Source organism: Dendrobates tinctorius, unplaced genomic scaffold, assembly GCF_039654945.1.
Source record: "Dendrobates tinctorius isolate UK_male_01 unplaced genomic scaffold, ASM3965494v1 ptg000086l, whole genome shotgun sequence".
Taxonomy (NCBI): Eukaryota; Metazoa; Chordata; class Amphibia; order Anura; family Dendrobatidae; genus Dendrobates; species Dendrobates tinctorius.
The window spans coordinates 20,065,605-20,079,974 of record NW_027361754.1 but is presented as its reverse complement, the minus strand read 5'-3'; the positions used below and the strand labels follow the sequence as shown (position 1 = coordinate 20,079,974).

At 47.7% G+C, this 14,370-nt stretch overlaps 1 protein-coding gene across 1 annotated transcript in view; it reads right to left on the bottom strand.

The window, feature by feature from the left end:
• The window catches only part of HOATZ (HOATZ cilia and flagella associated protein), a 39,544-nt gene extending 25,885 nt beyond the window's left edge, over nucleotides 1-13,659 (bottom strand). The window contains exons 1-3 of the mRNA XM_073585131.1: nucleotides 13,408-13,659; nucleotides 9,223-9,258; nucleotides 7,156-7,226 (exon numbers count right to left, since the gene is read on the bottom strand). Of these exons, the coding sequence (XP_073441232.1) occupies nucleotides 7,156-7,226; nucleotides 9,223-9,258; nucleotides 13,408-13,588 (288 nt within the window). The 5' untranslated portion in view covers nucleotides 13,589-13,659. The remainder of the gene's footprint in view (nucleotides 1-7,155; nucleotides 7,227-9,222; nucleotides 9,259-13,407) is intronic.
• Nucleotides 13,660-14,370: the final 711 nt, after the last annotated feature.

Below are 14,370 nucleotides of genomic sequence, written 5' to 3'. Positions count from 1 at the left end.
TGTGCTCCACCTCGGGTTTTACCAGTGGCATTATCTGCTTATACTTATTTAAGGCCAACAAACACAAGGGTGTGATTTGGTATCGAGACTCCTAGTTCTATATGTTTGGGTTAATTATTCCTTCTAAGGCTCTTAATTTTTTTATGGTTTTATGCCTTCATGGTAGTGTGTAACCGCTGTGTCCATAAGGCACAGGGCCCTATTACCAGACTGAGGCCATAAGAGGGTCCTGCAGGTTTCTTACTAGGAGACTGCGCTAGTTCATCACACGCGGTCCAAACATGGAAGATTGTGGCTGACAGGCATCCATTTAATGGATACATCATGGGCGTTTCATCATGATTGATTCAATAAATGGACGCTTACCAGTGTCATCATTCACCCATGGACTATAATGGCAACCATTTAACATGCCAGTCAAGTAAAAGAGAGCAGGACATACCGTTAGGTCCATATATATTTGGACAGAGACAACATTTTTCTAATTTTGGTTCTAGACATTACCACAATGAATTTTATACAAAATAATTCAGATGCAGTTGAAGTTCAGACTTTCAGCTTTCATTTGAGGGTATCCACATTAAAATTGGATGAAGGGTTTAGGAGTTTCAGCTCCTTAACATGTGCCACCCTGTTTTTAAAGGGACCAAAAGTAATTGGACAATTGACTCCAAGGCTATTTCATGGACAGGTGTGGGCAATCCCTTCGATATGTCATTCTCAATTAAGCAGATAAAAGGCCTGGAGTTGATGTGAGATGTGGTGCTTGCATTTGGAAGGTTTTGCTGTGAAGGAAACATGCGGTCAAAGGAGCTCTCCATGCAGGTGAAACAAGCCATCCTTAAGCTGCAAAAACAGAAAAAAACCCATCCGAGAAATTGCTACAACATTAGGAGTGGCAAAATCTACAGTTTGGTACATCCTGAGAAAGAAAGCAAGCACTGGTGAACTCATCAATGCAAAAAGACCTGGGCGCCCACGGAAGGCAACAGTGGTGGATGATCGCAGAATAATCTCCATGGTGAAGAGAAACCCCTTCACAACAGCCAACCAAGTGAACAACACTCTCCAAGAGGTAGGCATATCAATATCTAAATCTACCATAAAGAGAAGACTGCATGAAAGTAAATACAGAGGGTTCACTGCACGGTGCAAGCCACTCATTAGCATCAAGAATCAAAAGGCTAGACTGGACTTTGCTAAAAAAACATCTAAAAAAGCCAGCACAGTTCTGGAAGAACATTCTTTGGACAGATGAAACCAAGATCAACCTCTACCAGAATGATGGAAAGAGAAAAGTATGGCGAAGGCGTGGTACAGCTCATGATCCAAAGCATACCACATCATCTGTAAAACACGGTGGAGGCAGTGTGATGGCTTGGGCATGCATGGCTGCCAGTGGTACTGGGTCACTAGTGTTTATTGATGATGTGACACAGGAGAGAAGCAGCCGAATGAATTCTGAGGTATTCAGAGCCATACTGTGTGCTCAGATCCAGCCAAATGCAGCCAAACTGATTGGTCATTGTTTCATACTACAGATGGACAATGACCCAAAACATAAAGCCAAAGCAACCCAGGAGTTTATTAAAGCAAAGAAGTGGAATATTCTTGAATGGCCAAGTCAGTCACCTGATCTCAACCCAATTGAGCATGCATTTCACTTGTTAAAGACTAAACTTCAGACAGAAAGGCCCACAAACAAACAGCAACTGAAAGCCACTGCAGTGAAGGCCTGGCAGAGCATCAAAAAGGAGGAAACACAGCGTCTGGTGATGTCCATGAGTTCAAGACTTCAGGCAGTCATTGCCAACAAAGGGTTTTCAACCAAGTACTAGAAATGAACATTTTATTTACAATTATTTAATCAGTCCAATTTCTTTTGGTCCCTTTAAAACAGGGTGGCACATGTTAAGGAGTTGAAACTCCTAAACCCTTCATCCAATTTTAATGTGGATGCCCTCAAATGAAAGCAGAAAGTCTGAACTTCAACTGCATCTGAATTGTTTTGTTTAAAATTCATTGTGGTAATGTCTAGAACCAAAATTAGAAAAATGTTGTCTCTGTCCAAAGATATATGGACCTAACTGTATCTGCCATTAGCATACCATACGGGTTTATGGGTGACTGAGGTTATGTTTCTAACAAGGACCGTCACATATGATCGGTGGTCCTGGTAGTAGAGTGATAACTTGATAAAAAATAGGTAGAGCCACAGGGGTTGGTCAGGACTTATAGTTGCTTGCCTATCCCTAAGGATAGGTCATGAAGGTTCAACCTTTATGGACGTTTCCAAAAACTTTGGAAAATCCATCGGGTAAATAGGAAAGAATCCACAAAGGAAAGAAAACTCAACTACACCGTTGTATTGCCCAAGTCTCAGGCCATCATGCCAAGATCAGAAGTACTGAGGGAACGTGTAGTGACTCTAATAAGGAGAGATTTATGGTCTCCATAACTAAGGCAGGTACAGAAACACCTTGGTCTAAACAACACCACCTCATATGCATGATAGTCAGTGATTTCTGGGTCAGCGTCCTCTCTCAACCTTTACACAAATGCCCAAATTAAGCCAAATGAAGGGAAACTGTCAGCAGATGCCGCCCCCAAAAACGGTCTTGGGGAAACTGTTCAAACATTCCTGTATTTGCTACGATAATCTGAGCTCTTCTGATATTCTACTAACAGATTGCTGTTTCACCAAACTTTCCATAAATGAATTGTACAAATGAATACAAGAAGCTTTGTAATATATTTTATCAGAAAGGTCCAATTCTCCACTTATAAGCCGTTTCTTACCGTTCCACCACCTCCTGAACTCAGCGTTTACTACGAAAAACAGCTAAAATCCGTCCTGCTCTAGACGAGACACACTAAAATCTTGGGGATCACATTACAGCTGTCTATTGAAGTCTATGGATAGGGAGGAGCAGGAAGAGTCAGACGCACACAGACAGGGTGTAACGGACAGGGAAGGACAATGTCCGAGAGTGGACCCTCTGGGTCGCGGATCTGGAGCCCCTGGGTCGAGCACGCCAGGTGATGACCGACCCCTATACAGGGATCGTTAGGGACAACACCGCAGAGGACAGAACCGCGACAGCCGGTACCAGGAGGGACGGCTCGGGGACACGGAGCGACAGCGCGGCCAAGAATACTGGACAGAGCAGGGTTATAGGATGAGGAGGCGGCAGGCAGCCTCTACTAGTGGGGACACAGGAGGAGGCACAGGAGAAGAGGGAGTGCACACTAGGAGGACACAGATGGAAGTACAGAGACGGTTACATACGAGACCCAGGGAGCAGAGAGAGGGAGAGACAAGGAGGAGGCGAGACAGGACTGAGACCAGCAGAGGGACGGAAAGAGGACCTAAACTAGATCCCTAAAACGACAGAGGGGGCCAGAACAGAGTGTAAGGCAACACACTATCCTCAGGCGTCCTCTCTACGGAGAGAACGCCTGAAATATCATGGAACCCGGAAGTGGGCGGTACGCACCGCCCTCAGCGCCGCCCACCGCTGACCGAAGAGAGAGCGCTAGCGCGCGCCCGCGACCTAAGGAGGGGTCGCAAGGACGTCGGAGGACGAGGCGCAGGGTAAGAGATCGCGCTGCGGCGGGAGCGCCGGCGGGGAGCGGCAACAGCCGGTGCCACCGGAGCGGCGGCGCGGCCGGGTACGGCCGCGAGCGCCACACAGGGCTGCTAATTCCTAGTAAGGGTCCCGTTTCACACAGCGACGCACCAGCGATCCCGACAACGATACGACCTGTTAAGGATTGCTGGTGCATCGCTACTGGTCGCTAGTAAGCTGCCAAACAGGCAGATCTCTTCAACGACGCACCAGCGATCCCGACAACAATACGAACTGGTAAGGATCGCTGGTGCGTTGTCACACAGCAGCTATTCTGAACGATTCCAGCCTGCGTCCCTGAGTTCTGCGTCGCCAATGAGGTCGCTCGTCGGCGTCAAACACAGCGATGCATGCTGGCCAGCGGGACGCCGATGATGAAAAAATGGCCCAGGACATTCGAGCACGATCAGCGATATCCAGCGGGGGGGAAGGTCGCCGCTATTTGTCACATGTAGCGAGATTGCTATTGAGATCGCTGTTGCGTCACAAAATCGGTGACGCATCAGTGTCTCGCTAGCGATCTCGCCATGTGAGACGGGCCTTAAGTGTTTACCTCACCCCAATACTGGATTCACATCTACACTGCTAAGTACTTCTATATATTGTCATCCATACTGCTGCTTCTGGACACATGCTACATTGGAGAGCAGGAATCTCTCATGCCTGTGTGTGCTGTGTATGGGAGATACCATAACTATCATAACAGATTGTCTAATTTTCAGTTGTCTCTGAGCTAGTGGGTGTAGACTAAGAGCCTGTAGAGGGGAAAACTTGATCCCATATAATAGTATTATTCCCAATGTACACAAGACTACTTCTGTAATTTTGTGGTAAGTGACACCATGCCCGTTCCCCGAAGTCTCACCCATTTTATAAAATTGTTGAAGCAAACAAAATCAAGAAAAAGTTTCCAGTTGCCGTAAATCCGTCCATTATTACTACTAACGATGATACATCAATGTGAACGCTTTCATCTGCAGGAATCTTCTCAAGGATCAATGGCAAAATCGTTAAGAAATACATAGTGGGATATTACCAAGCCCCTGTTTAATTACTCCATTCGTTGTACTTAATATACGTCTGACATTTGTCCATTAGAGTCCCGAGCAGACCCTATATCCCTCCGACAACGATCAATCCCACAAGATAAATGACGGCATCCCGCTTTCGATGTCTAAAGATTTTCTTTCCTAGAAGATGAATTATAAATGGGTTTTGTGCAATGAATATTAATGTATAAGGACATGGCTGCCATAAATACAGCGCTGAAACAAAGCGACTGGTCCATAAATGAAGTAGGCGCAATCAATGATACACAAGACCCAACATTAAGCTGTCCATGTCTCGGCTACATTCAGTCGTCCACGTGGCGGTGATCGGATCGGCTGCTGGAATATTTGGGGAAATTACAAGATCAGCCAAACAGACATTGTCTAGATGACCGAGGGGATGGAAGGACCACCATCTTCAGCCTAATGTCACAGTAAAGGGCAAAGGCAGCAAAATGGTAACATTGTCTACTACCCTGTTGTGATGAATGAATGCTACAAACTGCTTTAACCGGACAGTGCAGGCTAAACACAAGAGGCTAAACCATACTGGATTTTTCTATAATGGGTGGCTCCACTTCATCAGCATTCTGCCAGCACTATAGGAGCAGGAATTTGCGCTTGCTCAATGGTTTCCTTGCCATAAACTGAAAGCCTTCTTCCCTGAATTTATTTTGATAGACCGGTGTTACGTCTCCACCAGAGTCTGTTCCTGTGACTTTCAGTTGAACTTATCAGCTCCCTCCTCCAGCCAATTGGAGAACATCACACCCTACTAAAGCCTTCAGCTTACTGCTGGAAGCTGCCAGATACAACTTAGCGTTTTCCTGGGTCTTCTGCTCCTGTTTTGTTTAGTGTATTCCTGTTAACCCCGGCTTGCTTCTGACTATTCTTACGGATCCTGATTTTGTCCTTCACGTGATCTCTTGGTTCTGACACTGTTTAGCAACCATTCCTACCTCTGGCCAGCAGACCAGCTATGGTAGCATTCCACTGGGTCCTATTGTAAAATCAGATCCCTGTACAGAGGTTAAAGGGTATTGGGATTTCTCTGGAGTCTGCCAGACAGAGTGGCTTGTGCCAAGTCTGTCCGAAGCAGCCTTTTGAGCATGTAACCTCAGGCAGACGTTACAACAGGAAAACAGGAGGAGAAAGACAAATATCAGCTTCCATTTCCTGTAAAGACAAAAACCCATCTCTACTTGACATTGAGAAAGACCCGCCCCTATTTTTTTTTGTAGAGAGAAAAAGACCCGCCTTCTACTTCCTGTAGAAAGCCAAAGACTCGCCCCCTAATTCCTGTAGAAAGCCAAACACCCGTCCCCTACTTCCTGTAGAGAGACAAAGATTTGCCTCCTACTTCATGTGGAGAAATAAAGACCTGCCCCTACTTCGATTCGACCCTACTTCCTGTAGAGAGACAAAGACTCGCCCCCTACTTCTTGTAGAGACAAAAACTCGCCCACTTCCTGTAGAGACAAAAACTCGCCCCCTACTTCCTGCAGAGAGACAAAGACTCGCCCCTACTTTCTGTAGAGAGATAAAAACTCGCCCCCTACTTCCTGTAGAGAGACAAAGACTCGCTCCCTACTTCCTGTAGAGAGACAAAGACTCGCTCCCTACTTCCTGTAGAGAGATAAAAACTCGCCCTCTACTTCCTGTAGAGAGACAAAGACTCGCTCCCTACTTCCTGTAGAGACAAAGACTCGCCCCTACTTTCTGTAGAGAGATAAAAACTCGCCCCCTACTTCCTGTAGAGAGACAAAGACTCTCTCCCTACTTCCTGTAGAGACAAAGACTCGCTCCCTACTTCCTGTAGAGAGACAAAGACTCGCCCCTACTTTCTGTAGAGATAAAAACTCGCCCCCTACTTCCTGTAGAGAGACAAAGACTCGCCCCCTACTTTCTGTAGAGAGACAAAGACTCGCTCCCTACTTCCTGTAGAGACAAAGACTCGCTCCCTACTTCCTGTAGAGAGATAAAAACTCGCCCCCTACTTCCTGTAGAGTTAAAAACTCGCCCCCTACTTCCTGTAGAGAGACAAAGACTCGCTCCCTACTTCCTGTAGAGAGATAAAGACTCGCTCCCTACTTCCTGTAGAGAGATAAAAACTCGCTCCCTACTTCCTGTAGAGACAAAGACTCGCTCCCTACTTCCGGTAGAGAGACAAAAACTAGGCCCTACTTCCTGTAGAGAGACAAAGACTCGCCCTTACTTCCTGTAGAGACAAAATACTTGCCCCCTAGTTCCTGTAGAAATGACTCTCCCCTACTTCCATCGGTCTCTGATGTACTTTTTATGACTTGCTTGTTGGGGTACCCAGTGGGTTGCCATGTGACCCCATTGGTTTGCACAGCCAGAGCTGTCTTACAGCGGATTTCTTGCACTTAACTACTCATGAATAGAAAGATTTCTGTGTTTCCTTGTGATTTACTGTGCTATGATACTAAGGAGAGAACAGGAGAACTGGCCCTTACCTTCTCCATATAAACTGATCTTTGTTCCATATCTTGTACTCTCTGTGCTTCCAATAAACAATATTCCGTCTCTGAAAGCGACAGAAATCTGATTTACGACATAATCTGGGAGATATAAAATAACGCATTTACTCCACTCAATGCACAATGTACATATTCACAGGACAGGCGGCCATCAACATCAGATTAGCAGGGTCCGACTGCTGATCGGTGATATGACCCCCCCCACACACACACACAAAAACCAATTCTGGATCTTTACTTCTTCTTTATAGCATTAACCCTATGGGTTAAATAATTTTATACATTGAAATATTGTATTTATATAAATGTGGTGATACTAAATGTGCTTAGTTTTTTTATTATTCGGAATTAGAACAATTTGAAGTTTGAGATTCTCATTTTTTTCACATTTTGCTAAGCTTCTGCAAGGGACTTGATCTTGCGATTGCGGGCGGAGAAATGTCCCCCCCACTCAGATCTGACCACGTAAATGTCGCTATCAGAGAGTGACATCCACATCTAAGGGGTTAATCAGCAACTTTGATCATGGCATCTTCCTTCTTTTAAAAGGGAACCCATTGCCATTTACCTGCAGATATAGGGTTAATGTATAGGCAAATAGCGTTACAATGCTGCCAGGAAAAAAATTTACTTATTCCTCCCGGTAATTCAGGCATATTGTGAGCGGCGGCTGGACGCGCCCCCAGCACTATGATTGACAGCTCTGTTGACACAGATGTGCTGCAGTGTCAGCTGTCAATCAAAGTGCCAGGCCATGTGTACAGAGTGGTGAATATACCCCTCCATGCACGCTCTGGCACTTTGATTGACAGGAGACTCTACAGCACATCTGTGCAAGCCGAGGTGTTAAAGTCCTGGGTATGTGTCTCTTTCCGCTGAGCCACAACAGATTCACCTTTTCTTTGGGCATTTTGGATCTTTTCTCTTTGTTCCTGTCGGTTTTGGGTAACAGGTGTTTCTCATTTACTTTGACTGTCCTATCTCCTTTTGGATGCAGCTAAATACCTTCCCCTACTGGTGTTCCCTGCTGGTCTTTGTTGGATTTATTTACTTTTCTGTAATTTGCGTTAGTTGCAGTTGCTTTCTGTGTTCTCCCTTTATTCCTTAGGGAACTGCTACTCTAGCGATCCTAGGAGCTGCTAAGGACATACAGGGTAAGCCGCTGGTGAGTAGGGTCACCATTGCGTTATCATAGGGTGCCAACCTCCGTGGTCAGGCAGGGACAGACAAAGATCAGCGAAGGGCTTTTCTTAGTCTGAACAAGGACCAGTCAGGTTCAGATATTTGTCCCCCTAGTTTGTACATAACAAGTGTGAATGTGCTTTGGCAATTATAACATTAGCACCAGCAGGAGACACCAGCAAGGGAAGGTATTTAAAGCTGCACCCGAAAGGCGATAGGACAGAGAGTAAATGTTACCCCAAACTGACAGAAACAAAGATAACAGAACTGAAACAACAAAGTAAAGATGAATCTATTGTGGCTCAGCAGAAAGAGATGCTGACCACAGAACAAGGGTTAGAATCCAAAAGCATGACAGTACAGTGTACAGTATAGTGCACGATGACTGCAGCCACTCCATACTCCCCCATAACTGGAGGCTCCTGGGAGGAAATAAGTTAATTCTCCCCCAATAGCTGCACTTTCAGTGCTGCGGCCAGCAGCATTGTAGCACTATTTACCTGCAGAAAACCCTATATCTGCAGGTAACGAGTGTTTTTCCAAGTTGGCAGGTTCCCCTTAAAAACTGTAATGCATCTTTTGCCATTCCTGAGCTACAAATTGGAATATGTACCCGCCTGGCATCGATTTCCACTATATTTCTGCCAAATTTTTGAATGGATTATATCAAGTTTGTCTGACAGCAGTCGGCCTCTCCCCCACAGTAAAGCCCTGTCCACATTCTTTTTCAAGAGTTAAAGGATTTGCAAAACTGGAAAAAGTTGCAAACTTTTTGTGCCATTTTGCTCAAGCAATAAAACTTTCCTTTACCAGAAAACAGGCATCCAGGCATTGATAAATCCCCCCATGAGTTATACTTACTGAGGTCCTCCAGTTCCTGCAGTGGGTAAGTCTTTCCTAAAAATAAAAATCCTAATAAGTATAAATTTGTCCACAAGAAGTGAAGGCAATAATCCGCCATTAACTCATCCCCCTCTGATATCATTTCTGGCAGTGCCGCTCCCCCACTACTGTGTGCCATTGTTCATTCCCATGGTCTGACTCTATTAATATATGGGATCAGTGGGTAAAAGCAAATGTGTATTGATCCCTTTAATGATGAGCCCTGATGAGGCGCTTTCAGCTCCAGAGTCATCCCAGTTAACTCCAGGCCTAGCTAATGTAGTGATTATAGGATTAATGTTGGAGTACAGTGTGGGCAGACAGGGGGATTACTGCCATGCTGTGAACGGGACCTCAGCTCCATGGTCTGATATTAGGGATCAATAGTGTTTATTGAAAAGCCCAGAGAGCTGGGATCATCTGCAACCTTACAGCTGTCAGGAATCTATATATATATATATATATATATATATATATATACACACTCACTGGCCACTTTATTAGGTACACCTGTCCAACTGTGTGTTAAGACTTAATTTCTAATCAGCCAATCACATGGCGGCAACTCAGTGCATTTAGGCATGTAGACATGGTCAAGACAATCTCCTGCAGTTCAAACCGAGCATCAGTATGGGGAAGAAAGGTGATTTGAGTGCCTTTGAACGTGGCATGATTGTTGGTGCCAGAAGGGCTGGTCTGAGTTTTTCAGAAACTGCTGATCTACTGGGATTTTCACGCACAACCATCTCTAGGGTTTACAGAGAATGGTCCGAAAAAGAAAAAAAATCCAGTGAGCGGCAGTTCTGTGGCCGGAAATGCCTTGTTGATGCCAGAGGTCAGAGGAGAATGGGTAGACTGGTTCGAGCTGATAGAAAGGCAACAGTGACTCAAATTGCCACCCGTTACAACCAAGGTAGGCAGAAGAGCATCTCTGAACGCACAGTGCGTCGAACTTTGAGGCAGATGGGCTACAGCAGCAGAAGACCACACTGGGTACCACTCCTCTCAGCTAAGAACAGGAAACTGAGGCTACAATTTGCACAAGCTCATCGAAATTGGACAGTAGAAGATTGGAAAAACGTTGCCTGGTCTGATGAGTCTCGATTTCTGCTGCGACATTCGGATGGTAGGGTCAGAATTTGGCGTAAACAACATGAAAGCATGGATCCATCCTGCCTTGTATCAACGGTTCAGGCTGGTGGTGGTGGTGTCATGGTGTGGGGAATTTTTTCTTGGCACTCTTTGGGCCCCTTGGTACCAATTGAGCATCGTTGCAACGCCACAGCCTACCTGAGTATTGTTGCTGACCATGTCCATCCCTTTATGACCACAATGTACCCAACATCTGATGGCTACTTTCAGCAGGATAATGCGCCATGTCATAAAGCTCGAATCATCTCAGATTGGTTTCTTGAACATGACAATGAGTTCACTGTACTCAAATGGCCTCCTCAGTCACCAGATCTCAATCCAATAGAGCATCTTTGGGATGTGGTGGAACGGGAGATTCGCATCAGGGATGTGCAGCCGACAAATCTGCGCCAACTGTGTGATGCCATCATGTCAATATGGTCCAAAATCTCTGAGGAATGCTTCCAGCACCTTGTTGAATCTCTGCCACGAAGAATTGAGGCAGTTCTGAAGGCAAAAGGGGGTCCAACCCGTTACTAGCATGGTGTACCTAATAAAGTGGCCAGTGAGTGTATATATATATATATATATATATATATATATAGAGTATAAGTAATTGTACTAAGCTCAGGGGTCTGAAGGATTTACCTGCATCTAATGCGGTGGTCAGTTATAGAGGGGATGTCAACCCTACAGTTAGTTATAGAGGGGCCGACACCCCTGGGGTCACTTATAGAGGGTCTGTCACCGATGCAAACAGTTAAAGAGGGGTCGTCACCCCTGTGGTCAGTTATAGAGGGACTGTCACCCCTGCAGTCAGTTATAGAGGGGCCGACACCCTTGGGCTCACTTATAGAGGGTCTGTCACCAATGCGGTCAGTAATAGAGGGGTCGTCACCTCTGCGATCAGTTCTAGTTGGGCCGTCATCCCTGTGGTCATTTACAGAGAGGCAGTCACTCCTGGAGTCTCTTATAGAGGGGCCATCCACCCCTAGGGTCAGTTGTAGAGTGGTCGTCACCCCTATGGTCTCTTATAGAGGAGTTCTCACCCCTAGAATCAGTTATAGAGGGGCCGTCACCCTGGGATCTCTTATGGAGGCGTCGTCACCCCTGGGGCAGTTATACAGAGGTTGTCACCCCTGGGGTCAGTTATGGAGGAGAGGCCACCCTGGGGTCTCATAGAGGGGCTGTCACCCCTTGTGTCAGTTGTACAGTGGCTGTCACTCCTGGGGTCAGCTGTAGAGTGGCCGTCACCCCTGGGGTCAGCTGTAGACTGGCCGTTACCCCTGGGGTCAGTTATAGAAGGCCTGTCACCCCTGGAGTCAGATATAGAGAGGCCATCACTGCTGTGGTCTCTTATAGAGGGGCAGTCACCCCTGGTGACTCTTGTCGACGAGCCGTCACTCCTGGGTTCAGTTAAAGAGTGGCCGTCACCTCTGGGGTCAGTTATAAAGGATAAGTCACCCCTGTGATCTCTTAGAGAGAGGCCGTCACCCCTGGGATCTCTTATGGAGAGGCCATCACCCCTGGGGTCAGTTATACAGAGGCTGTCACCCCTGAGGTCAGTTATAGAGGGACTGACCACTATGGGGTCTCTCTTATAGAGTGGCCATCACCCCTAGGGTCAGTTGTACAGTGGCCGTCACCCCTGGGGTCAGTTATAGAAGGGCCATCACTGCTGTGGTCTCTTATAGAGGGGCCATCCACCCCTAGGGTCAGTTGTAGAGTGGTCGTCACCCCTGTGGTCTCTTATAGAGGGGCTCTCACCCCTAGAATCAGTTATAGAGGGGCCATCACCGCTGGGATCTCTTATGGAGGCGTCGTCACTCTTGGGGTCTCTTATGGAGGGGCCGTCACCCCTGGGGTTAGTTATACAGAGGCTGTCACCACTGAGGTTATGGAGGGACTGCTCACAATGTGGTCTCTTATAGAGGGGCCATCACCCCTAGGGTCAGTTGTACAGTGGCCATCTCCCCTGGGGTCAGATATAGAAGGGCCATCACTGCTGTGGTCTTTTTAGAGGAGCTCTCACCCCTAGAATCAGTTATAGAGGGGCCATCACCCCTGGGATCTCTTATGGAGGCGTCGTCACCCTTGGGGTCTCTTATGGAGGGGCCGTCACCCCTGGGGTCAGTTATACAGAGGCTGTCACCCCTGGGGTCAGTTATGGAGGGGAGGCCACCCTGGGGTCTCATAGAGGGGCCGTCAACCCTGGGGTCAGTTATAGAAGGCCTGTCACCCCTGGAGTCAGTTATAGAGAGGCCATCATTGCTATGGTCTCTTATAGAGGGGCCGTCACCCCTGGAGTCAGTTATAGAGAGGCCATCACTGCTATGGTCTCTTATAGAGGGGCAGTCACCCCTGGGGACTCTTATAGACGAGCCATCACTCCTGGGTTCAGGTAAAGAGTGGCCGTCACCTCTGGGGTCAGTTATAAAGGAGAAGTCACTCCTGTGATCTCTTATAGAGGGGCCGTCACCCCTGGGATCTCTTATAGAGAGGCCGTCACCCCTGGGGTCAGTTATACAGAGGCTGTCACCCCTGAGGTCAGTTATGGAGGGACTGTCCACCATGGGGTCTCTTATAGAGGGGCCATCACCCCTAGGGTCAGTTGTACAGTGGCAGTCACCCCTGGGGTCAGTTATAGAAGGGCCATCACTGCTGTGGTCTATTATAGAGGAGCTCTCACCCCTAGAATCAGTTATAGAGGGGCCGTCACCCCTGGGGTCTCCTGTGGAGGCGTCGTCACCCTTGGGGTCTCTTATGGAGGGGTCGTTACCCCTGGGGTCAGTTATACAGGGGCCATCACTCCAGGGGTCAGTTATAGAGGGGCCGTCACCTCTAGGGTCTCTTATGAAGGGGCCGTCACCCCTGGGGTCTCTTCCGGAGGGGCTCTCACCCCAGGAGTCAGTTATAGAGGGGCAGTGATTAAACTATTCCATCCTATCGCAGTAAATTCAGCACCGATCTCCACTCCTCGGATCCGATCGGATGGGAATGCTTGGTCCCATCGCATTGCCTGGGATGACTCACTCTGCCCGGCCTCCCCGGCAGGCCGCCGCCTCTGCTCCACGTCCCCGGACACCAGCCTGGACTCCAGCGGCGGCTGCAGGGTGACGGAATTCCAGAAGATTTTACTGCACATCACGTCGTGCTCAGCGGATCCGGCGAACACCGTGTACCCGTCACAACCCGACTCCTCCGTGCCGGCCATGCCGCCATCTGTCCGCGGTGATACTCGTCACCATGGAGATGAGACGCCGCCCAGGCGCAGAATGGAAATCCTTTTAGCAGCGCAAGCGCACTGAGAAGTCAATGTTACCATGGGGGTGAGAAGCGGCGCAGGCGCAGTAAGGAATTGTGCAACGGCAATGCGTGCAGAAGGTAGAGCGGCTCACGCAATAACAATGGCAGGAAAGGGACTGTGCAGGAGCTGAGGGCTGCTGCAGGGACCCCACACTGACACTGCTGCTGCGGGGCTGATCCCTGAGCATAGGGGCAATATTCTGTATAAAAGGGGACAGGAAGGAAAAACGGTCACAAATTATTAATGGGACTTAATTAGGAACATGAAAAAGTCTCCAAAGATGGACAGCCCACTCACTGCTGGCAGAAGCCCCTAGTGTGTAATATGCATGGCAGAATTAGCATCGGGCATGTTGTATTTCAGCATGCCTGATGCGTCTGTTCTCAAGACAGATAACCCATTGCTCGAGGTGCCGTGAAGGGACAGAGTTCTCTATCTAGGGGCGGCTGAAATCCGCTCTCAGCAGTTAGGACTCATGTATTTTAGGGAGGTGGGTGCTGGCATTACACAAGGCAAGAAGAAAATTAATATAGCATGCCGCATGTGACGTGGATTCTTGCTGTGGATGAACCGTCCCCTTAGCTCCAGCACAAGCGCCGCGTGCAGCCCCTGTGCGCCCTTCTATATGGCCCAGCAATTCATTCCCCAACAGCTCATAGTCTTGAAAATCACAGGTTTCCAGGTATGTT